Consider the following 24,447-nt stretch of genomic DNA (forward strand, 5'->3'; position numbering starts at 1 on the left):
ATACTATATTTTACTCACAGTGGACCAGCGTGATGGGAAATAATTGAAGCATAGAGATATGCACATGTGCTGTTAGACCGTGGGGATACGCACAAAGATTCCATTCGAGAAAGCCAGGTGCCAGGCCTACACCCCTGCAGAGAATAGAATAGAATCCTCAGTTACCTGTAAACATAAATTTGTTATACCTTTTTCAATGAGGAAAGACAGCTGATACAAGCAAAAACTTCCCTTATTCGAATGTAATAAGGGTCCTGTCAGATGTCTTTCCCTGTGAAACAAGGTATAGGTGTCCTGGATAAACAGTGAAAAAAAAAGGTAACGCTCTACATGCTGAATATTTGGTAAGTCAATGACTATGAGGTTTATTTATCATAGCGGTTACCGCGAGCTTCGCTTCGCCTTAAAAAGGTTTCCCGTGGGAATTCCAGAATAAAAAGTAGCCTATGTTCTTTCTCACCAGACCATATGAATACCAAATTTCATTTAAATCCGTTCAGTAGTTTTGTCGTAAAAGAGTAACAGACAGACACAGTTACTTTCGCATTTATAATATTAGTAAGGATTTGGTTCAGGAATCAAAAACAGCAAGCAAAACATAACCTTAAAATTAACTTTATTCACAACAATCACTCTCCAACAGGCAAAATCTCACAAATTACACTAAAACTAACTAAATCAATCGTCTTCCACCAGTTCCACGTCTTCGCTATCGTCCTTCTTCTTCGTAGTAAGAGATTTCTTCGCCGAAAGCGCTACTTTGTACGACTCTAAAGCTTCGCTCAAAGGTTCGACGAAACGGTCAAATTCTATATCCTTCATGGCTTCCAGAACATCCTGGCCGGTTAACGTCTTCTTTTTATTGTTTTTCACAATGTTGGTGGCTGCGGAGGTAACGTAAAGTACAAAAACAGATGCGGCTTTGGCGAGGCCGGTTCGCGCCTCTTTGGATATCGCTACGCCGTCCGGTAGGGCCTCTTTCACTATTCGGGTGACAACAGTCATTGGCAGGTTTAAGTCTTCGAGTTTTTCAGCCATTTTCACGTGGTTTATTGTTTGAGTAGGTGAATAAAAAGGTAAATAAAGTTGTTACAAAGGAAATTGCGCCAAATTCTGTCTGTTGTCTTTTGAAGTTTGACGTATTGTGTTGTGTACAGTGACAGGCTGTCAGTGACAGTTCTTTGGGGTTGCGTAGGTATGTTGCTTAGAAGTATGGCCACAAAGGTGCGTTTGCGTCAATGACGAAAGAAGTTTCGTGATTGGTTTGCTTTAAAGAATGTTCAAAACGTTCGATTACTTTTTATCAAGGACTTTGTATTCATAAATTAAAAATCTGTTTCATGTAAAACACTAAAAAATAATATGTATTTATTTTATTTTCTCTTTATCTAAATATGGTATAAAACTAATTTTCCTACGCAATCCGTCTTAGTCCGACTGAAATAAATGTTGCCTCAGTAATAAGAAACAAAACTACTATTTTTCTTTTATTTACGATTATATTTATTTCAAAATACAAAAAAAAAACTTTAAGAAAATCTATTTTAAAAAAACTATAATTAATTAGTTACTATGTTCATATGTTAAAACGTAAATCGGCTGTTGAGGCGCTAACAAGAGAACCGGTGAATCTATAAAACAAAAGGGTATCATTACATTATTATTTCGTTTAAAAATGATGCATCAATACAACAAATTTATAATAATTATATTCTATTACATACCATAATTAGAGGTGCAGTTGTTATTTTTCAAGTCATCCAAAGAGCCAGTGTGATGGTTGTTATCCATACTGTAAAAATGTTAATTTATTAGTACTTAATAAGAGTATAGTACAAGTTTAGTAGGTACCATAAAAATATGATAATGCGGTAAATTTACCATGGAGTTCGGTTGATGTTATTCAATGATCTTGAATATCCACAAGTTTGTAATCCAGAGTTTTGCAAATCGACTAAAGAGCACGCTGGCCTTAGTCTAGCTACCAATTTGTGCTGTATCAGTAGATTTTGGCAGCTAGATGGATTACCATGTAGTGAATTGCAACAATTTGGAGATTCTTGTTCTTGCTTATTTGGTGTCTGAATATTTTTTTCCGGTTTGGTCGAGTTTTTCTGACAAGTGCAAACAGATTTCCCACTGTTTTCGTTGTCTTTATGTAGACTAGAGTTGCCAATATTTGTGTTTGTGGAAATTATTCGTTTTGGAAGTTGTCTATTGATGTTCAACTCTGGTTGCTGTTGTGACGAACGATGTATATTTGGGTCTGAAGCATAACTCGGGCCAAATTTCTCATTGAATTGTACAGTCTTCTTTCTATTCATCATTGAGAGTTGGTACTGTCCTTTCCTGTTTATAGTTGGCGACATATTTGGGGAGCAATTAGACAGATTACTGCTGGAAGCAGATTGTATAGGTTTTTTCATTGCGTCTTTTATTTCATATTCGACAGCGATGGCTTCAAAAACCTGTAAGAAATTCAATAATTACGTAAAAGAGTTATCGTATGGTCATCATCATAATTATTGTTTGTTTATTTAAGATAATATGTATTCTGAATAGTAGGAAAGTTTCAATCATATATAATATGATCGAAGTAGTTAAGTAAGTAAATAAACTTCTAGACTATCTGTTACCTGTTCAGCTACTAAGTTTCTCGCATACTGCGAATCCTTAGCGGGTAGTGTTTCTCTGCACAAAGCGCAACGCTCCAGTCTCGTCCAGCATGCTGAAAATTATAATACAGTGTAGGTATTTATCAGGTCCATATTATTATGATGAGTCATCATATTATTTTTCATCATTCATGACCAATAATCAAGTCTCTACACAAAATATGTATTCAATTTGACTTTAGTGTCGGCTGCCTATAAATATGTACAGACGTAACTAAATCTTACTTTCCCAGACAGTACATAAAAAAACTGTTCCACTGGATATAAGTTAACAACAAACAACAATAAAGGTCAATTGGAAATTGATCCTATGTCCTAGGTCCTTTATGCTAAAAAAACCGCTTCGCCATCTTGTAGTCAGGTGGGGTGATTAATCATTTTTATCCATCCCCATCCTCACTAATGGGCACGAGTCTCCTTCCAATGAAGGAAGGGTTTGGTAGATAAATTAGGTACCTACCTTCACAATAAAGATGCGATCGCGCGCAGCTGAGAGGCTTGGTGGCGGTGGATGCGCAGACGCAGCACGCCAGAGCCTTCACCACGCCGGACAGCGCGCGCCGCGACCGCTCCCCGCGGGAACCTCCGCCGCAACTCCATAGTAACTGAAATTTTAAACACAAAATGTGTACTTAACTTAATGTAGGTCATATTAGTGTAAAAATGCCTTTTCAATATAGGCTTTGGTCTATCTTACCTACCTTTAACGACCATGTTAGGTATTTTATAAATGACACCTATAGGGATTCCACTATGGTATTGTATTTTTGACGTTTCCTTATGTCTGGTAAGTAAAGTTGGTTTTCCTTTGCAGTCGTCAAATATGTATCGGATTTCGAATGTCTAAAAACCAATAATATAATGGACAGAGTATAATCTTTAGTCTTAAATCTTTCAGTGATTGCAAAAGCCGTCATTTTTATGAACTTTCAGATGGGGCTAAGTCGTGAGTCGTGAGTCGTGAGTAAATACTGCGTAGGTAATAGTTTATTTTTAACTTTTAACTACGACTGTTTCAGTAAAATTCTAATCTCACCTCAGGATCATCTCTAGGGTCAACCCCGCAGTTCCAGACCAGCAGCGACACCCCGCGCCCCGCCCCGTCCCCGCGGATCAGACCAGCCACTTGGCCTACCTGTGGAATGATTCAAAAGGTAGGCATCAGGAAACAGTGTAGGTATGTACGGTGGCCTGCGCCTAAAAGTATACAGGCGGAGTTTTTAAAATAGCGATCCCTGATGATGAAGGGACCAGCTACATCTGTTATAAATCCGGGGACGTGTTGTGTGTGATGTGTGTAGCAGTGGTGTTTATGTGGATGTGCTTGAGCAGCATGTGAGCTTGAGATCGCTATTTTAAAAACTCCGCCTGTATACTTTTAGGCGCAGGCCACCGTACCTAATACGGTGAATAACTTGAAGTTAAAAGATTGAATTTATTTTTTAAGGTTTCGTGTCCATGCTACTTTTAGTTAATTCCAAAAAATCCTTGATAATTTATGGCATAATAAAATACTTCTTTATCAATATAAATAAATAAAATAGGAAACACTACCTAAATTTATTAATAGATTGTTATGTTTACAGATTTGTTAAGTCAACCTTGGTCATGTGATCCAATCAATGTTTATCCTCCTAAACTTAAACTTGACATTCACGACATAATCACAACTACGTAATTTAATACATAGGTATTATGATATACATAATTATACTGATTTTAAAGATAACGTCCACCTTTCAGTATCGTACTCAACAAACGTATCGCATCCAGTAATATTTTTTTCTACTTCCATGAGTATTGTATAGAAATAATACACACAAGTGCATCCACTTAATCGGAATTGCCGACGCCATTTCTCCATATATTTATGACAATCATTTTGGTACGTACGATACCGATAGTTGGCCACTTATCTTTATTCAGCAAACTCCACTAGTAAAATACCTAGAGTTTCGTTAAAATTATTTTAATAGGTTGTTTATGCAAAAAAAAAACCACCACAAATCCGTTGTCACTAAAGTACTCACAGGCAACCCTAGCAAATCCCGTCCATCGGCCTGCAGCAAGCAGTCACCGGTCTTCAGCCCCGCGTGGTCGGCCCTGGAGGCCGGCGTCACCTCGCGCACCCAGGGGTAGGGGTCCCACAGCGTGCGCGTCAGCCGGAAGCCGAGACCCTCGCCCTCATCTTCGGGGAGGTTTAGCTGCATAGGAGTCGAGAGAGGTAGGTAAATATAATGTTGGTGAAATAAACTACTTTACCAACATCAAACTAGTCCATACTAGGTACTCACTACTTACTATACCTACTATACATAGATAAATAAATAGGTAATCGATTGAGATTCCAGTAAATGGTTATGTTTATTATTTATCCCAAAATCCATTTAGGTATCAAGGCCAATAAAATCATGGTCAGAAAAAGTTAACCTGAGGTCCATGGCCTACTACAGAATCACAAAATTCATGAAAAGTCCACCAGTGGTCCATGGTCCCCAGGTTTATCAGAATCATATCAATCAAAAGGACCTTGCATTCTTGTTGTTTTCGATATTTAATAATCCCATAATATACTTTAAAACTGGTTGAAATGATTAATTGCTCAAACTTACAACAACAAGTCTCACTCCAGCTGAACATTCCAAGTCACTTCCGCTTCCTGTACTGGTGGTTTCTGAGTACATACTAGCGTCAGTATAAACTCGCGTTAATGTGCTAGTAGTACTACAGTAGATTATGATAAGTTCTAAGTTAGTTCACAAACATCCGGAAGCTTTTTCAAATTGTATCAATTTTAAACGGCACTATTAATATCACTTTTACTATCACACACTACCTAGACACTTCACTTGGTATTTAGATATTAAAAGTTATAATAAAACACTAACTTGAGCTTTTAGTTTCGCGCGCTTAATCGAACTGTTGTCGATATGTTTGGTTGAAAATCTGGCTAGTGTTGTTGCTTTAGTAAATAGAAGGTCATGTGATTGGTTTTATCGAGAATTATTTAAGACTTGTTAATACAGTCAAAGCACTTTGGTATTTTAATGGGAGGGATTTCAGTTAAATAATTAAGAAAATTATTATGAACTTAGTAGCATTTTCTTCAGCAATAAGGCTGTAACAGTATATAGCCTTCCTTTGTTATGGTAAGTAGGTGGCTAGTGTCTCATTTGTTTTCCACTAAGCTAATAGGTACATTCAACATCATCTGGATCACTTTCTAAGATTGAGTTTATCATTCGCTCTAAATAATTATGCATCGACTTTCGATGAATCCAGTATTCAAACAAACCATTACCATCGTGGTACACCACTAACTCGACCGGTTACCCTTCGAGACGGCCACACGACACGACGCGACCTACACTCGGTATGTAGGTTAATGCTGAGCGTAATGTATCCATGTTGCACAACCCATGTGCACTTTCGAAGCTGTCCAGGTGCTTATTGTGTTTGGAAAATGTGTGTGTAGGTATGAGACAATGATCGAAATTTTTCGTTTATTAATTATTTGTTAAATTCACATTATTTATTGCACATATAACAAATTTGTAGGAATGCGAAGTTACTGCTACTAGCATCGTCGGTTTAATGGGTCTTAGTAACAGTAGGTAGGAAGATTGTTAGATGTGCATTGCTATGGTACCTATACTGAACTCGAAGATCTTTTTGGTTGGTTAATAATAGAATAGAATAATATTTATTTCAGACATAAGTCCATAGTTGTATAAGTAACAATTAACGATGTTGTAACAATTAAAGTAACAATGCTGTGGTTAATTCGCCTGCCTATAACATACAGAAATCATAGAATAACTAAGTACTTAGTTATTCTATGACAGAAATATACTAAATGCGACATAACGCATTTTTAGATGACATTTAGATATAATAGGTAAATTAATTATTATAATATTCATTCACCTTGTTCTTGACCCTCTAGAATTAATAATAATAATTCTTCAGATAGCTCACTTTGCAATTTGAACTTCAGTGGATCTTCTTATAAGACGATTAAATACCACTCTTCTCTGTCGGTAGCCAGCAAGTTGAGCTCTTTCCACGAATTCCCTTTGTCTTGAGCCTCGCTGATTATGAACCGCTTCCAGGCATGAGCTTGGCGGGTCATCCTTGAAGCACTCTGGCTAGCCTTAGCCCATCAGTGGACGATTCTTGGCTGATGATGATGATCTTTTTTTTATAGAGGATGCTTATTGGATCATATTATAAATGTGGAACATTAAATTGAACTACAGTGATATAATATCACCTTCCATTGCTATTCACATTCTAAACATTCAGATGTAACTTATTTGTAATATCATACAGTAAAGTAATTTCCATCCTTTTTTTTAAAAATCTCAAAAAATTAGTAATCAGCGCCATCTATATTTCTTTATGTTGACCATATTTTGGTAGAAAATGGTAGAAAGCTATCACACCATGGTAACATTTAAAAAGTCAGAAATCAATATGTCAAACTGACATAAATTCGTTTTTTTATGTGTTTTTTTTGGAAACAAAGCATCAAAATGGTTTTTACTTGGAAATTATGATTAAAAATTGAAATTTTGTATGAAAAAGAGCTGAAAAATGGAGGAGACGCAAGCGTGCAGGGTTTGCCTTGCCACAGACGTGAGATTGTATAACGTGCACAAGTATGGCTTATCCGAAAACTTACGATCTATCACCGGCTTTCTTGTAAGTTATTGTTAAGATTCTTCTCACTAATATTTGGAATAATTTCACGTAGCTTTCTGCATCTTCTCTTCCTTTTATTCGACTGTAAGAAAAGTTCTGAAACACTTGGTTTTATTGACAAATTTGTCATTGTTGTTACTGATAAAATTTATATTTACTATATGTCTGAGATTCTAATAAGTTTTCGTCATACTTTATTGTATACTAGCAGTTACTTATAACTCGAAAATATAGGATAAAGTTTCCTTTATCGTCATTCGAACTGGATGTTGACGACGAGCAAAGCGAGGAGGAGCGTGTTAGGTGCACATGTTCATCGAAACCAAAGCGTAGCGCAGCGGAGCGTTTACGACACAGTTCCTGATGTTCCTATATGACATATTTATGTGTCAGTTCACCGAGAATGTATGGCACATCACATTATAAAGTCAATATCTCAAAAACTACTTGTCTCCTAGATGTGGGGGTTGGAGGGGGAGGTTCCCCTCCCCTCCCCCCTTCTCCCCACACACCCCCTAACCTTTATTTCGAATGACGCTAATGGAAATTTTTACCAATATTTTTTCATATTAGCTTGCCAATATTCGGATTGTATTAATATTACCATAATCAGTTCATTTGGTTCTTTATGATTGGCTTAGCATGCATACCATACTCCCATTGTCATGTTATGCCAGATATATTTTATCTTTTAAGTCTTCTGGTTGATACATTACTTTATCCCTGTTCATTTTGTGATTTTAAATGTAAGATGTAAGAATACTTTTTGTTTTGTAAAATAAGATTTAAATTTTACTTATTATGTGTTTTATGTGCAAATAACCATATTTTTTTTTACTTTTACTTTACTTTAATTTATATGTATGACACTACTTCACAGATCCAGCAAGCAGACGGTCTGCCACAAGGTGTGTGCAGCTACTGCGCGGTGTCGCTGCAGAAATGTGTTGCCTTCCGCACCCGTTACCATGCCTCGCAGTGCATGCTTAATTCTATACTGGAGCGGGGACTGGTAAGTTATGACTGCAAATTTTGTATTGTATAATAAAAAACATCCAAGACCTGAGAACAAATATCTGTGTTTAAACAAATATCTGCCCCAGCTGGGAATCGAACCCGGGACCATCGGCTCAGTAGTCAGGGTCACTAACCACTACGCCATTCGGTCGTGCTTGGATGTGCCCGTAAAATGGCAATAGGCCCGCCCCCTATTACATTGGGACTAACATAACACTCTGGCGAAAAGTGGGTGCAGCAATGCACCTCTGCCTACCCCGCAAGGGAGTACATTAGTACAAGGCGTGAGTGCGTGTGTTTTAATAAAAAACAGCATAAAATGATTTCAACCACTTCTTAGCTTTAACGAACAAGACAAGATAGTGTGTCACATACTATAACAAACCAAAAAAACTGTCTGCTATTAACTATGAAACTGTTTTAAATTTAACCGAATGATAATTATTGTATCAATGAATAAGGTCACAAATCTTCTAACCGAAATAATTCAAATAAGAGCTCAGTGGTTAAATGGGGTGTTATTTGGTGAGATGTTTCTTTTACACTGACACTCCATCCTGTTTGTATATACATGTTGTTAATCTAAGTTATTGGTATACTAGAATTAGCAAGACTAGTCATAAGTTATGTATGGTGGCCTGCGCCTAAAAGTATAATTTTTAAAATAGCGGTCTCAAGCTCACATGCTGCTCAAGCACGTCCACATAAACACCACTGCTACATACATCACACACTATAAACTGTCAACTGTCAAGCAAACAAAAACCTGCTCTTGAAGTTAAATTCAGTTTTGTGTGTAAACAGTGATATTGTGATCTTAAACCAACAAAAAAGTGTAGACAAATACTTTGGACATTTGTGAAAGTGTTATCTGCGTGTGATTTGCCGTATTTCAACCAAAAATAGTGCAAACAAAATTCGCGATAGTCACTTGAAAGGCCTAATTTATTTTTCTACCCTCATTTATTTACCATTGTCAGGAGAGTGCGTTTCAAAATCAGCTGTCAAAATGACATGTCAATGTATTAGTGTTGCCATTGCATAAAATTACCTCCCATATGGTAGATTCTTTCTCGGAGGTGGCTGTCCAGGCCTCTGAGAAAGTCAAAGCTACTGGTGAAAATCCAAAAGATGCCGCAGGCAAACTCATGAAAAGCTCGGGATCAGCCAAAATTAATCTCGATCCCCAGAATCAAAATAGTGAGGATGAAAATGACTGGCAAACAATCCCAATACTCCGTCAACATCAAAATAGGTACAAAAGGAAGAGACTAAGTACACCGTCACCAGAAAAACAGGATCTGCGATCTTACAATAGATACTCTGCACTCAATGTTGATGATGCTCCTCAAGTTGAAGTTACGTCGAAAACGCTGAAGCCGCCACCAATTATGCTATATGGCATTAAAAATGTAACAAAACTGAAAGAAACCATTGAAGTGGTATTGGATAAAACGCAATACTCATTCAAGATTGTCACCAAAAATCAAATGAGAGTTTCTACTGAAAATATGGAGGCATACAAAAAGATAATGGCAGTGGTTCGCGAAAAACAACTCATTGGTCACACCTTTGTGCCAAAAAGTGAGAGACCGTGTAGGATTGTCATAAAAAATCTTCACCATTCAACACCTATTCAAGCCATAAAAGACGTCATAGAGGAAACTGGAAACAAGGTTAAAGGGGAAATCATAAATGCACGTCATGGATCCACTAAGACACCACTGTCAACCTGGTTTGTTAACCTAGAACCTGGGCCCAATAATAGTGAAGTAAAAAATATTAAATATATCTATCACACGAGTGTCAAAATAGAAGATCCAATACGGAAAAACACAATCCCCCAATGCAAGAGATGCCAACAATATGGTCACACCAAGAACTACTGTATGCGACCATACAGGTGTGTTAAGTGTGCTGAAAGCCACAACACAGCGGACTGCCCTAAAAAGGACAGACAAGAACCAGCCAAGTGCGCCCTTTGCCTAGAAGATCATGCTGCCAACTACAGAGGATGCAGAGTTTTCAAAGAAATTGAGAAGAGGAAATTTGGCGCTAGACCAAACAACAAATCAGCCAAGCCAAACCAACAAGAAAGTAAGAACCCCAAGGAACCAAAATCAGGCACCGACAAATACACACCAAATCTGGGAAACAAAACGTATGCCCAAGCCACAGCGGGAGTGACAGGTAGCCTTGAAACAATTCTTTCAGAACAAACAAAGAAACTAGATCGCCTTATTGACCACATGAGTACCTTAATGGGTCTCTTGACAACCATCGTGAACAAGTTAGTCAAATAATATGGCCCTACGAGTTGCAACTTGGAATGTGAACGGACTGATTGGTAAAAAACAAGAAGTTAAAATATTACTGAATATTCAAAAACTTGATATACTTCTTATATCTGAAGCTCACCTAACAGAAAAAACATCTTTTAATTTGGAGGGGTATAGTACCTATGCTACGTACCACCCTGATAACACCTCTCATGCAGGCACTGCAATTATTATAAAAAATACCATCCAGCACCAATTACTTCCAGAGTATAGATCAACAAAAATTCAGGCAACTTCAATAATGATACATGATAAACAAAGTCCAATCACAATAACATCCATCTACTGCTCGCCAAAACAAAAGAGAAACCCGGAGACTACAGAAGAGGATTTCAATAGATTCTTCGAGTCACTTGGTCATAGATTTATTGTCGGAGGGGACTGGAATGCAAAGAACCTACAATGGGGATCACGCCTCACCACAACACGAGGACGTAACTTAAAAAGGAGCATGGACTACCACAAGCTTAATGCCCTGACAACTTGTGAACCAACATACTGGCCCACTGACCCACAAAAACTCCCAGATCTGTTGGACTTCTTCATCTACAAAGGCGTGCAGACTCACTTTCTGTCAGTAGAAAGCTGCCATGACTCATCCTCGGATCATACACCAGTCATAGCGACTCTGAGCTATACCATTATTGAACGTCCCGTCAATCCGTACCTGTGCAACAATCACACAGATTGGGAAAACTTCAGGAGACATCTTAATGATAACTTAAATCTCAAACTTTGTCTGAAAAGTGAAGATGATATAGATACTGCCACCGAACATATCATAACATCCATTCAAAGAGCAGCATGGGCAAGTACTCCATCCCAGAAGGAATCATCTAATAATAGAGCACACTCCAATCTTCCGTTTATTGTAAAGCAGAAAGTTTTAGAAAAACGTAGACTTCGACGCATTTGGCAGAATAGCCGGCATCCAGCAGATAAACGGGAATACAACAAGTCAGCTGCAAGCCTCAAAAGGTTTCTTGTGGAAATAGAAAATGAAACATTGCAACAGCGCTTAGAAAACTTGACAGCCAAAACTCCAGCAAAAGTTGAAAACTCCCTGTGGCAAACTGTCAAATCAAGAAACAAACCACAACTGGCTCAACATCCCCTAAAAACAGATCGTGGCACATGGGCAAAAACGGACCCCGAAAGAGCTGAAGCCTATGGCTTATTCCTAAGTGATGTGTTCCAACCGAACAGCAGCATGGGAACAGAGACATTAGATGAAGAAGTTAGAAAGTTTCTTGAATCTGACCTACAACTCAGTCTGCCCTTACAACACTGCACACCGACAGAGGTCCGGAATACAATAAAACTACTGGAACTAAAAAAGGCACCAGGATTTGATCTTATAACAGCAGAGATACTAAAACAACTTCCTAAAAAGGCAATAGTATTCATAACCACACTGTTCAATGCTATATTGAGAATGTCATACTTTCCTCGTGTATGGAAAGTTTCCCAGATAAAAATGGTACCTAAACCTGGGAAGCCTCCGCACCTGACTTCCTCGTACCGGCCAATCAGCTTGCTACCAGTGCTATCGAAAGTACTAGAAAAAATTATCAGTGCTCGATTAAATCAAAGCCTTAAAGACGCCAGTACTATCCCTGACCACCAGTTTGGGTTTAGAAAAAACCATGCTACTGTTGAACAAGTACACAGGGTCTGTGAACACATTAGGGAAGCTCTGGAATGTAAGAAGTACTGCTCAGGAGTATTTTTGGATGTTCAACAAGCCTTTGACAAGGTTTGGCATAATGGCCTGCTGTACAAGTTGAAAAAGTCACTGCCTCACAACTTGTACCTACTACTAAAGTCATACTTAGAACATCGCATATTTTATGTCAAGATTAATGACTCAGTCTCAGAGTTCTACGAGATCAATGCAGGAGTTCCTCAAGGCTCAGTGCTGGGACCGTCGCTGTACCTACTCTATACTGCTGATGTGCCTGAATCAGACAATGTGATGACCGCTACCTTTGCAGACGATACCGCTGTTCTTGCTTCGGATGAAAATAACAATTTGGCATCTGAAATTTTACAGAGCCATTTAGATAAAGTTAATGAATGGATGAAAGATTGGCGAATAAAGGCTAGCGCAACTAAGTCGAATCATGTCACATTTACCTTGAGGAAACAAGACTGCCCTCCAGTGAAACTTGGAAACGAAGTGCTCCCCCATCAATCTACTGTAAAGTACCTGGGCTTCCACTTAGACAGGAAACAAACTTGGAAATGCCATATTCAGAAGAAAAGAGACGAGCTAAATCAGAGATACCGATCACTGGAGTGGCTTATGGGTAGGAAATCTAGACTATCACTCGAAAATAAATTGTTGATTTACAAAACAGTCCTGAAACCCGTGTGGACCTACGGTATTCAACTGTGGGGAACAGCAAGCCAAACAAATATTGAAATCCTACAAAGATTTCAAAACGGAGTACTCAAAGCCATAGTAAATGCACCCTGGTTCACCAGAATGGATGAGGTGCATGAATATTTGAAAATGCCTACCGTGAGAGAGGAGGTTGCAAAACTTACAAGAACCTACCGAGACAGGATTGTAAATCACCCAAACAAACTGGCCACTGACCTTACCAGTAATGTACCCACCAGAAGACTAAAAAGAAAAAATATCTGGGATAACATAGACCTATAATACATTAAGAAGGCAACCTGACAATGGGAGGGTATGCCTGCAAAGCCAAATAAACAATGAAATGAACTGCTTATGGTTATATTAAACCGATCGCAAGTTGGCAAACAAAATATGAAAAAAAAAAAAAAAAAAAAATACATCACACACAACACTGGATTTCTGGCATGAGCTTGGGTGGCTTAATAGCTAGTCACCCAATAGGTATTTCATGCATAATGGCCCACCTTGGAGGCTAAATGCCGAAAATCAGCTCGCCATGATAGATAGATAGATAGATCACACACAACATGTCCCCGGATTTATAACAGATGTAGCTGGTCCCTTCATCATCAGGGATCTCTATTTTAAAAACTCTGCCTGTATACTTCTAGGCGCAGGCCACCCTACTACATCTCTATGTCCAGTAGTAGATGATTGACAGATAGAGTTGATGATAATAACTGATACTCTACAAGTTCAATTCTTATTCATTTCAGATCTTATCACACCACATAGGCACAATAGATAGACAAGCGAAAAACCTCACAAACCCGCTAACAATACACACAGACCACCATATAATAGACATCCAACACACAGAGAATGAAATCAAAGAAGAAGTCCCTTTCAAAGATGAAGAAAACAGCATAGACAACTTTGAACTCAAACTAGACAACAGCGTTTTCAAGGCAGAGGATGACTACCCATTTTTAGATAGTCCTGGAAATTCTGCCGACAATGAACCGTTGGCTTTCAGAGTCAAACGAGAGAAGAAAGTTAAGAAGTCAGTGAAGAAAAAAAAGAAGGTTACGCTGGACGTAAAAGATATTCAAAGGCAGACAGAAGATGCGAATATAGAGCTGGTTTTGCTGTCTAAACAGGAACAGATTGATGAGATCCAAGCGAGGAAAGAGTCTACGAATTATGCGAGTGCTCTGTTTAAATGTGATAAGTGCTTTAAGGGATTTCTGCAAGAGACTACGTTTAAGAATCATATGGCCATGCACGATCCGGTGAGTTACGTTTTTTAATTATTTATGTTATGAGAAAGATGAGATGTTGTGTTTGATGTGTGTATGGTTAACAAAAGAGATTACTATTCACCCTCAGCGTTCCAGCACATAAAGTTATATTCTAAGTGCCAATTTCTCCATAGTGGGTAAGAGCATTAACCAGGGATTATTGCCTAACTTTTGACACATCTGTCAAGAATTTAATATGGAGATGACGTATAATTGATCAACCTTTCCCTGGTTACGATCTAACCGACTATGGAGAAATTGGAGCTAAGAGGATAGGTGGAAGATAGATTATTTAAATAATACTTGTGATAATCGATTCATAAACACAAGTTATATTGATATAACGTTCATATTATCTATTTATTACCCGACTACGGCAAAGCGAAAAGGAGAGTTATGATTTTGATTTATCAGTGTAGCTTAAAATGCAAGGAGTAGATAGAGTAGATACATATTGGTAGTAAAGCAAAAAAATAGAAGTACTTTATATTTTATTCGGTAAGTTTTATAATATTGTGGATTTTTTTTAATATGCTGACGGCATACCTACTTATTATCGAGAGCATAAATATAACATATTATTTAGGTAAGTATACAAAAATATTCTATGTGTACACAAAAAGCTAAAATTACTTAGTATTTTATAGGATTACAATGCACTTAGGAATAAATAATTTACTTATTATTCATGTCGATTCTGAAAGCACAAATTCAAGCAGTCAACACCTAAAATTCTTTGTTTAAAGGCCTTTCCGTTAATCTTATTTTCCGCTGAAAAAAAATTTAGTTTATATATCGCTAAAATGAAATTGTGTGTCTTCAGAAACGACATCATTCGTATCGATAAAAAGCGCCGACACTTAAAACATACTACCTACACATACCTACCTACCTACATAATTAAAATTAATTTAAAACTAATCCCCCTTGTCTCCGCATTTCCTCTTGAAAATATGAAATTGAATGGGCTTCATTGGTGGGAATACAAGTGGCTTCATGGGAATGAATTCAAGTGGTTTCATTGGCGGCATAGGCGGAAACAACGGCTTTAGGGGCGGCAATGGCCTGAGTATGGCCGACTCGCCGGTCCTGGAATAGAATAGAATAAATAAATATAGACGACCGAATGGCGTAGTGGTTAGTGACCCTGACTACTGAGCCGATGGTCCCGGGTTCGATTCCCGGCTGGGGCAGATATTTGTTTAAACACAGATATTTGTTCTCGGGTCTGGGATGTGCCCGTAAAATGGCAATAGGCCCGCCCCCTATTACATTGGGACTAACATAACACTCTGGCGAAAAGTGGGTGCAGCAATGCACCTCTGCCTACCCCGCAAGGGAGTACAGTAGTACAAGGCGTGAGTGCGTGTTTTTTTTTTTATATAAATATATGGGGATATCGCACACACGGCCATCGGACCCCAAACTAGACAGAGCTTGTGCTATGGGTGTGTCGGACAGCTGATATATCCATACAAATGCATCTAGATAGATACATTTTAAATAGTTAAACGACGGCCAAGGCACACACAAATGCTCATCACACGAATGTTTGCTCTGAAGGGCTAGGACGGGGCACATTTAAGACGTGACAAGAGTTCTCCGTCGCGCTCGCTCTTGAGGCTGCGCGATGTGAGTGAGCGGGATGCAAAACCTTTGTGACGTCCGTGCTGCTAGTCCAGGGCGGGATTCGAACCCGCGGCCCCTAGCTTCGGAAGCAGGTTAACTAACACCTAAGCTACGGTGCCGTCAATATCAATTTATAATTTCTGTTTATTCTACGTAAAATTCTACAATTATTAGTCTACTAGCTGTTCCCGCGAGCTTCGCTTCACCTTAAAAAGTTTTCCCGTGGGAATTCCGGGATAAAAAGTAGCCTATGTTCTTTCTCACGGTCTAGACCAGCTATACTCAAACTGCGGCCCGCGGGCCGCATGTGGCCCGCCGCCGGGCCTTTATCAGTGGCCCGCGTGCCATGAGAGATAATAGAGAATATACATTCTGTGTAAAATGTATCGGGATTAGATCCATAAAACAAAAAAAAATGTTATTCATCCGAATTCATTTTATCACCTTTAAAGTTTTCTCCTTCAGAAACGAGACACATAAGCAAATCATGACAAAAAAAAAATTTACGCTGTTTACAGAGTAGTGTTTGGTACTCGCGGCGATTTTTCCTTATTGTCTTCTATCGATTAATAGAACACAGAAACAGTGCCTCGAAGTGGTAATTTGAGTTTAGGAAAAAAAACTAGAGCCGTGAGCTGCAGCCATATCTGGTTTATATGGTGGATGCTCGATGGTATTTATATATTATTATCGAGTGTTTGCTTAAAAATTCACTCACAATGATGATCCTTGTGCGAAAGGCGCGACATCGTGGTGCAAAATCTTTTCTCCATTTTTTTTTTTCCACTCATCTTCGTTGAATTTACTGTATTAAATTCTACATAACCCGCAAATAATATTATTTTCCTACCATTTGACTTTCTGGCAAGAATTCCGAGTGCACAACACCACGATATAGTCAAAGAAAACAGTCAACATGACTTTAACTAACAATCGATATAAGACAAAAAGGGAAATTCGCCGCGAGTACTAAACAAAACTCTGGAAACGTTTAAAAAAAATGTTGTGATGGCGTACAGTACAACTATAAAGTCCTGATAACGGAAGTGGATTATAACTAATTGTTTAAGACCGTATTTAAACCATTCATTATATTTATTTAAGGAAAAATCAGTTAAAAAGCTATTATCAATCGGTATTTTATTTTTAAAATGTAAGTAAATGTAAATAAATAACTGAAAATGATAAAAAGTCTTAGCAAAATCGCACTCTTTATTGTCAGGACTTTTTAGTTGCACTGTATGTGTACCTATCGTCTCTGAAGGAGCATACTTTGAAGGTGATAAAATAAATTTGGATGAATAACAATATTTTTTTTGTTTTATTGGTCTAATCCCGATACTTTTTACACAGAGTAGTATATGCATGTATTTTTTATATTATTATTCGATAGTTTACATCGCTTTAAAATAGTTATTTTTAAATTGCTTGCGGCCCGCGACACCATGACTTAAACGTGTTTGTGGCCCTTATATAAAAAAGGTTGAGTACCAATGGTCTAGACTATATGTATACCAAATTTCATTCAAATCCGTTCAGTAGTTTTGTCGTGAAAGAGTAACAGACAGAGAGACATATAGTGGCACCTCCACTCTTCTGCTGCTGATAAGGCCAGGGGTTGCTGGACGAAGATTAGGGTCTCCAGTCGTGTCGGTCAATCCGTCCCATTAGGCTATGAGAGTGATGGAACAGAGAGTGCTCCTGAGTACTGCGCGCACACTTTGGCCCTATAATCTACTCCTGCGTTGATGGCTGATCTCAAATGAGATTGGCCACCGTGGTCGAAATTCGGCTAATAGAGTATTATTAGTCAATGGTCATAATGCGACTCTCCCACCTGGTTATACCCTGGGTGTAGCTGGCGGAGTGGCCGCTGCGGCTGGCGCACTCCATGCCGCCGTCTATCTCGCGGCACCTCCGCTCTTCTGCCGCTGATAGGGCCAGGGTTGCTAGAGAAAGATTGATGAAGATGGGGTTGTTTCCCACGGGAAAACTTTTAAAGCGAAGCGAAGCGGGCACGGCTAGTAGACTATAATAAGCCTGCATATCTAGATATGTAAACCGAGCAACCCGCAGTGGACCAGCGTGGTGGGAAATGCTCCATGCTTAGGAAGGCAGTTTAAACCTTGGGGATATGCACAAAGGTTCCACTCGAGAGAGTCAGGTGCGTAAGCTACGACTCTTAAAAATTTCAAGTGCCTACGTTTAGCCGTTTAGGCTGTGCGTTGATATGTCAGTCAGTCAGTCTGTCAGTTTCTCCTTTTATATATTTAGATGTCATAATATGCACCTGGTTATAGACTGGGTGTAGCTGGCGGAGTTGCCGCTGCGGCTGGCGCACTCCATGCCGCCGTCTATCTCGTGGCAGATCCGCTTTTCCCCTGCTGATAGGGCCAGGGTTGCTGGGGGAAAATGTAGGGGTTTTGTGAGAGAGAAAGAAGAATAGAATACTACTTTATGTACTAGAAGACAAATGACAAGGTTCGAAGGGATCCGACACACAAACACGACGACACAAAGTCGCGTCGTTAAAGGTATGCGGTATCGGACCAAACGGATTTTCATAAATGTTTGGGGTAGGCCTAATACCCTTTCTTCATTGGAAGGAGACCCATGCCCCAGCAGTGGGGACGTGATGGCAAGGGCAATGCCGATGAAGTGGACGCACTTGTGTGAATTTCAATGCAAACAATACTGAATGCGATGCGTCCGTTGCGTAAGATGCCGAAGAGTGGACGCTTACCTTAATACTTAACCCGCGACCTTAAAACTTCTCCTTCAGATGTTGAATGGGAAAAAGTGGCACTACGCGACGTCGTATCGTCTTTAAATCGGAGCTTTTAATAGTTTCATGCGGAGCCCATATGATTGCGTTGCATTCTAATTTACTCCGTACTAACGCGTTGTACAATGCCTTCACAGCACTTATTTCTGTGAAACCATGGCACCTACGGAGTACAAAACCTAAAACCGGAGCCCTAAATCTTATTACAGCATAGGAATTGATAGAATAGAAAAGACAGACTCACCAATCAAAACCACAAGAATGAATCGACCCATCTTGCGTGCACGCCATACGTGCGTTCCAAAACTCAAACACTGCAATCTCTTGTTCGTTGCTCTTTCCTTGTGTTTAAACATAGAGCTACAGTCATAGCTGTGTTAAATACTCTCATTACCATACGTTGAAGTCAAGTGTGGAAATGTAGTTAGTGACGGTTGGATTTTGTGGAGGGTTTTAGGTTGGGTTCCGGCTGTATGAATCATACATAGGTGAGTGCATATGTATATACATATGCACTCACGACTGTAATCCCTGAAGGGGTAGTCAGAGGTGGGTAAGTAATACGAGGTATAAAAACGAATGGTATAACATTCACAAGGTATACGCCCATATGATATAAATTTATTAAGTATAACGATCACTGTGCATAACAAACGAAAGGCATAATTACTAAATACATAATTTCGTAAAGAATAACGTTCAAAAAGTATAATTTCAATTGATATAACGATTGAAATGCATAAAGTTTATAACATATATTCTACAACGGATATAATTATCATAATGTATAATGCACAAAAAATTATTGACGTTATGTGGGGGGAACGCTCCGCTTCGCTGCGCTCCGCTTTAGTTTCGACGAGCATGTGCACCTAACACGCTCCTCCTCGCTTTGCTCGTCGTCGCACCTATCTTTAGGTTTTGGTACTAGGGGTTTTGACATTATTATTATTATTGGCGCTATGTGGGGAGACGCTCCGCTCCGCTTCGCTGCGCTCCGCTTTGGTTTCGACGAACATGTGCACCTAACACGCTCCTCCTCGCTTTGCTCGTCGTCGCACCTATCTTTAGGTTTTGGTACTAGGGGTATTGACATAATTATTATTATTGACGCTATGTGGGGAGACGCTCCGCTCCGCTTCGCTGCGCTCCGCTTTGGTTTCGACGAACATGTGCACCTAACACGCTCCTCCTCGCTTTGCTCGTCGTCGCACCTATCTTTAGGTTTTGGTACTAGGGGTTTTGACATTATTATTATTATTGCGCTATGTGGGGAGACGCTTCGCACCGCTTCGCTGCGCTCCGCTTTGGTTTCGACGAACATGTGCACCTAACACGCTCCTCCTCGCTTTGCTCGTCGTCGCACCTATCTTTAGGTTTTGGCTCTAGGGGGTTTGACGGTGTTGGGTAATTAAACACAGATTATGAACTTTATACTAAACGATAGTATATATTTTAATCGATATACGTAATGTATGTTATACGAATTGATATTAGTCTTCGTAAGTATTATATATTTTGATTTTATATAAAATGTACGTTATACCAATTCGGTATGTTAAGTAAAAAAAAATGATGCTAATTCCAAAACCGTATCGAGATATTATCTTCTTAATAAGTGTCTCATTCTTAAAAATATAAAATATTCAAGGATTCCGATTATTTTATCAAAAATGAAAATATAATTTGTCCTTCAAGACGCTGCGCAAGGTTAAAGTTTCAACCAAAGAGAATAAAAATGTTCAATTGTTAAATGTCACTTCTGTCAATCTAAAGTGTAAATATTCACAGAGTTACGATCTTGATGACGTCAGCGGCTGCATGGTAGCGAATGACGTCATCAAATCGTCGAAGAGCCGATCTTTAATTATTTTTTATTAAATTAACGAGAGCAGTAAAATAAAAAATATTCAAATTAGTGTCTCAAATTCCAACATACTTCAATTTAAAATTATAAAAACCATCACCATAAAATTACTTAACATACCGAATTGAATCTTATACCTTATGAAAATATAGATTTTGTTGTTATACGTAACGTTCATTATAGGTTGTGAACGTTATTAATGTGAAATTATACATTTCGTTTTTATACGTCGCAATACGCACCCGTCAGAGGTGGCTCACAAGCGAGCCACTCACTTTTCGCAGCACATTTGTACTCACGTAATAGGTTGCGAACCATATCGCCGTTTTGGAAGATGTACAATGCACTTTAGGATACACATCTAGAATCTAGATGTGCAGGTTTCCTCACGATGTTTTCCATCACCGTAAGAGCCCGTGGTATTATTGTACTTAAACTCCTTAATTGAAAACACAATTGAAAGAATTCATTGGTACAGGCCAGGAGTTGAACCCACGGCCTCTCGATTGAGAGGACGAGGCCTTATCCATTACGTCATCACCGCTCCATGTATGAATCGTAAATGAGAAAATTGTAGTTCAAGTAGAGGTTTCAGGCATACAAAGTGGCGCCTCTATTGAAAATATCGTAGGTAATGTTGTATGATAGAAATATATTTGAATGATAAGACCGCCTTTTGTACCTTGTGTTCGAATACGTTCTATGATAATAATAATTTCGTCGTGATTTTGTGTACAAATAAAGAATTTCTATCTAATATAAAGCTAAACGGCAAAGTAAAAATTCCAATAAAGTTAATATCCTTCCGAAGGTATTCTAAATACCTAAGTGTTATTGAATATAAATAGTTATTGGTATTAAAATGGTTTAGTCAAGCTGATAAGTGATGATTAAATCAATTCTTTAACTTTACATAGTGTAGAAAGTTCTAAACGCAATCGGTTATGGTCATATAAATTATTCAGGCATGCATATATATACATATATATGTATAAGAAATTCCCAAAAGTTTAATCAGAGGTGACTTGCTCTTAGTCATTTGTTTAGGGCCTAAAATGACTAATTGCTAGTCACATCTTACTACCCTTTTAAAAAAAACACTAGTGCCTTTTCACCAAAGATGTGATGCAGGTATTCTGCAATGATTTAAAAGGAATCTGTTCCCGCTTATAATAAAACCAAACGTAGTTCTGGTTCAGAACCGGCTTTAGACTACTGAATCTATTGATATATGTCAGAAATCCGTGCACTAAAAACCGTTCTAAAACAGGACTATATTTAGTTCACGCAATTACATAATAAGGGGCTAGTGTTTATCATATCTGTGTAGTGATTGTATACCTTTCCTTCTGTAATATCATTATCTCTACCAATCTGCATACTTAACGTGGGCTGTAAGGCTGCGCGCAGCTGCGTCCACGACGCCAGCGGACGGAACAATGGCCACAGATTAACTAGTCTCTGTAGGCGAAGATTTTTATGTAACTCACCGCCATAGAATATTTCTAATGCTTGCCGCCGCGCCGCCGTCGCCTGTTAAGTATGCTATATTTAAACAAACCTTTCTTCTTTCACCCCCAGTCCTTACACCCTTTAATTATACTGTATGTAAATAACCGTTCTCCTTCCACCCGCAGTCGATAGGCCCCTTCAAGTGCGACATATGCTCCGTGTACTGCGCGAGCGAGCGCCGCGTGCGCGCGCATAAGAAAGTTGCACACGAGAGGAGGTACATCTGCCGGCTGTGCAAGAATGTGGCTACTACCAGGTGAGTTTACTCTTATTCCTAAAGGTATGGTACGGAAGGTGGCATTTGAGGTAAGTATAGGGTTGGAAATTGCAAAAACCAAAGATTTGCAAATAGGATGCATCGGATTTCGAATTGGGCGCAGCTATAAAAAGCGCAGTGTTTAATCTATAAGCGCTGTCGCTACATCGGGTGCATCGTTGTTGAAAAGGAAGACAAAATATGTCGAATTTGTCATTCATGTATCTTTTTTCCTCGTATTAGTAACCACAAGTCACACTATCAACCTCTGGCGCACCCTGTATTTAGTTCCTCGGTCTATTAAGAGTATATAGGTCCCTTCAAGTGCGACATATGCTCCGTGTACTGCGCGAGCGAGCGCCGCGTGCGCGCGCACAAGAAGGTCGCACACGAGCGCAGGTACATCTGCAGGCTGTGCAAGAATGTCGCCACTACCAGGTGAGTCCACTCTTATTCCTAAAGATATAGGATCTAAAATGACAGCGGAAGGTGGCTTTTGAAGTAAGTATAGGGTTGGAAATGGCAAAAACCAAAGATTTGTAAATAGAATGCGTCGGATTTTGAATTGGGCGCAGCTAACTACAGACGTAAGAGCGCGGGTATACTATAATAAATGCTTTAAGCGATAAGACCGCCATTTTTGTACATAGTTTATAGTATTTAAGTTATGTAAGTTTCTTTTATGTGTGTGTGTACAAATAAAGAATATTCTATCTATCTATAATAATTCCGGCGATGTAAAAACTGTGTCGCCACTTGTTGCGCTTTGTGTCGAAGACTTTAGAGTTGAAACAGTGATGCGATGCGTCGATATACGAACACGGTGCAACAAACGCCTCTACGCGCAGTGTTGAATCTATTACCCTGTATATATCTACTCCCTCGGTCTAGTCGCGGGCGTCTAGTAAAGTCGGTCTAGTCGAGTGCGACATATGCTCCGTGTACTGCGCGAGCGAGCGCCGCGTGCGCGCGCACAAGAAGGTCGCACACGAGCGCAGGTACATCTGCAGGCTGTGCAAGAACGTGGCTACTACCAGGTGAGATTAACGTTGTGTCTATAATTATAAGGTTTACTGCCATTTACTTCTGGCGTACCGTGTATTTAGTCCCTCCTGTGCAAGATTGTCGCCACTACCAGGTGAGATGACTGTTACTTCCAAGGTGACTTTGAAGGTGGCTTTTGAAGTAAGTATAGGGTTGGAAATGGCAGAAACCAAAGATTTGTAAATAGGATGCGTCGGATTTTGAATAGGGTGCAGCTAACGCTATAGATTTCTGTAAGAGCGAGGGTATATCGGCTGTCTAAAAACGTCGCCACTAGCCTAGTTGAGCTTTGTGTCGAAGGCTATAGCGTAGAAACAGTGATGCGATGCCTCGTTATACGTTTACGGAGCAGCAAACGCCACATAGTAACAAAAAGCGCAGTTTCTTTAGTTCCGGCGTACCCTGTATCTACTCCATCGGTCTTGTAAAGGGCGTCTAGTAGAGTCGGTCTAGTCAAGTGCGACATATGCTCCGTGTACTGCGCGAGCGAGCGCCGCGTGCGCGCGCACAAGAAGGTCGCACACGAGCGCAGGTACATCTGCAGGCTGTGCAAGAACGCGGCTACTACCAGGTGAGTTGATTGGAACCTTATTTCCAAGGGTCTAGGATCTAAAATGACAGAGGAAGGTGGCTTTTGAAGTAAGTATAGGGTTGGAAATGGAAAAAACCAAAGATTTGTAAATAGGATGCATCGGGTTTAGAATAGGGAGCAGCTAACGCAATAGTCTAGCCTAAGAGCGCAGGTATCTGTATAATTATGCCGGCTGTCTAAAAACGTAGTTACTACCCCAATACTAGTTTTTTTAGCTTTGTGTCGAAGGTTATAGAGTAGAAGCAGTGTTGCGATGCGTCGTTTAACGATTATGGTATGGCAAACGCCTCTACGTAACAAAAAGCGCAGTGTTGAGTCTATTAGCGCCGTCGCTACATCGGATGCATCGTTTTTGAAA

The 24,447-nt window shown here is 39.3% G+C and overlaps 4 protein-coding genes across 4 annotated transcripts in view; 1 reads left to right on the plus strand and 3 right to left on the minus strand.

Annotated features, from left to right (window-relative positions):
- Positions 1-599: 599 nt before the first annotated feature.
- On the minus strand, positions 600-1,149 carry LOC105390773 (DNA polymerase epsilon subunit 3). The gene has a single exon (XM_011562128.3). It carries the CDS (start codon positions 1,036-1,038, stop codon positions 679-681), a length of 360 nt encoding a protein of 119 aa, XP_011560430.1. The 5' UTR covers positions 1,039-1,149; the 3' UTR covers positions 600-678.
- Positions 1,150-1,563: 414 nt separating this feature from the next.
- Positions 1,564-5,662, minus strand: LOC105390798. Its single transcript, XM_038116129.2, has 8 exons — positions 5,288-5,662; positions 4,706-4,879; positions 3,712-3,810; positions 3,136-3,280; positions 2,637-2,728; positions 1,882-2,468; positions 1,725-1,792; positions 1,564-1,631 (listed from the first exon to the last, which is right to left on the minus strand). The coding sequence occupies exons 1-8, from the start codon at positions 5,357-5,359 to the stop codon at positions 1,564-1,566; spliced, it is 1,305 nt and encodes a 434-aa protein (XP_037972057.2). The 5' UTR covers positions 5,360-5,662.
- Positions 5,663-7,008: 1,346 nt separating this feature from the next.
- The window catches only part of LOC105390799 (zinc finger protein 595), a 32,876-nt gene continuing 15,437 nt past the window's right edge, over positions 7,009-24,447 (plus strand). Inside the window, exons 1-7 of the mRNA XM_048624316.1 lie at positions 7,009-7,379; positions 8,260-8,391; positions 13,880-14,395; positions 22,323-22,453; positions 22,808-22,891; positions 23,359-23,490; positions 23,928-24,068. Of these exons, the coding sequence (XP_048480273.1) occupies positions 7,272-7,379; positions 8,260-8,391; positions 13,880-14,395; positions 22,323-22,453; positions 22,808-22,891; positions 23,359-23,490; positions 23,928-24,068 (1,244 nt within the window). The 5' untranslated portion in view covers positions 7,009-7,271. The remainder of the gene's footprint in view (positions 7,380-8,259; positions 8,392-13,879; positions 14,396-22,322; positions 22,454-22,807; positions 22,892-23,358; positions 23,491-23,927; positions 24,069-24,447) is intronic.
- Positions 15,318-19,190, minus strand: LOC125489128. The gene is made up of 3 exons (XM_048623868.1): positions 19,063-19,190; positions 18,324-18,435; positions 15,318-15,493 (listed from the first exon to the last, which is right to left on the minus strand). Exons 1-3 carry the CDS (start codon positions 19,172-19,174, stop codon positions 15,322-15,324), a joined length of 396 nt encoding a protein of 131 aa, XP_048479825.1. The 5' UTR covers positions 19,175-19,190; the 3' UTR covers positions 15,318-15,321.

The sequence above is a fragment of the Plutella xylostella genome, chromosome 11, assembly GCF_932276165.1.
Source record: "Plutella xylostella chromosome 11, ilPluXylo3.1, whole genome shotgun sequence".
Lineage (NCBI taxonomy): Eukaryota > Metazoa > Arthropoda > Insecta > Lepidoptera > Plutellidae > Plutella > Plutella xylostella.

What these genes read in the sequence shown, in the direction of transcription:
- LOC105390773 (XM_011562128.3), bottom strand. Translation starts at nt 1,038, where the DNA reads ATGGCTGAAAAACTCGAAGACTTAAACCTGCCAATGACTGTTGTCACC.
- LOC105390798 (XM_038116129.2), bottom strand. Translation starts at nt 5,359, where the DNA reads ATGTACTCAGAAACCACCAGTACAGGAAGCGGAAGTGACTTGGAATGT. An exon ending in CTGGAGTGAGACTTGTTGTT is followed by an intron (nt 4,880 to 5,287) that starts GTAAGTTTGAGC and finishes ACTCCTATGCAG; the next exon opens with CTAAACCTCCCCGAAGATGA. An exon ending in AACATCAACCGAACTCCATG is followed by an intron (nt 1,793 to 1,881) that starts GTAAATTTACCG and finishes ACATTTTTACAG; the next exon opens with TATGGATAACAACCATCACA.
- LOC125489128 (XM_048623868.1), bottom strand. Translation starts at nt 19,174, where the DNA reads ATGTTTAAACACAAGGAAAGAGCAACGAACAAGAGATTGCAGTGTTTG. An exon ending in CATTCTTGTGGTTTTGATTG is followed by an intron (nt 18,436 to 19,062) that starts GTGAGTCTGTCT and finishes ATTTTCCCCCAG; the next exon opens with CAACCCTGGCCCTATCAGCA. An exon ending in TACACCCAGTCTATAACCAG is followed by an intron (nt 15,494 to 18,323) that starts GTGCATATTATG and finishes ATTCTATTCCAG; the next exon opens with GACCGGCGAGTCGGCCATAC.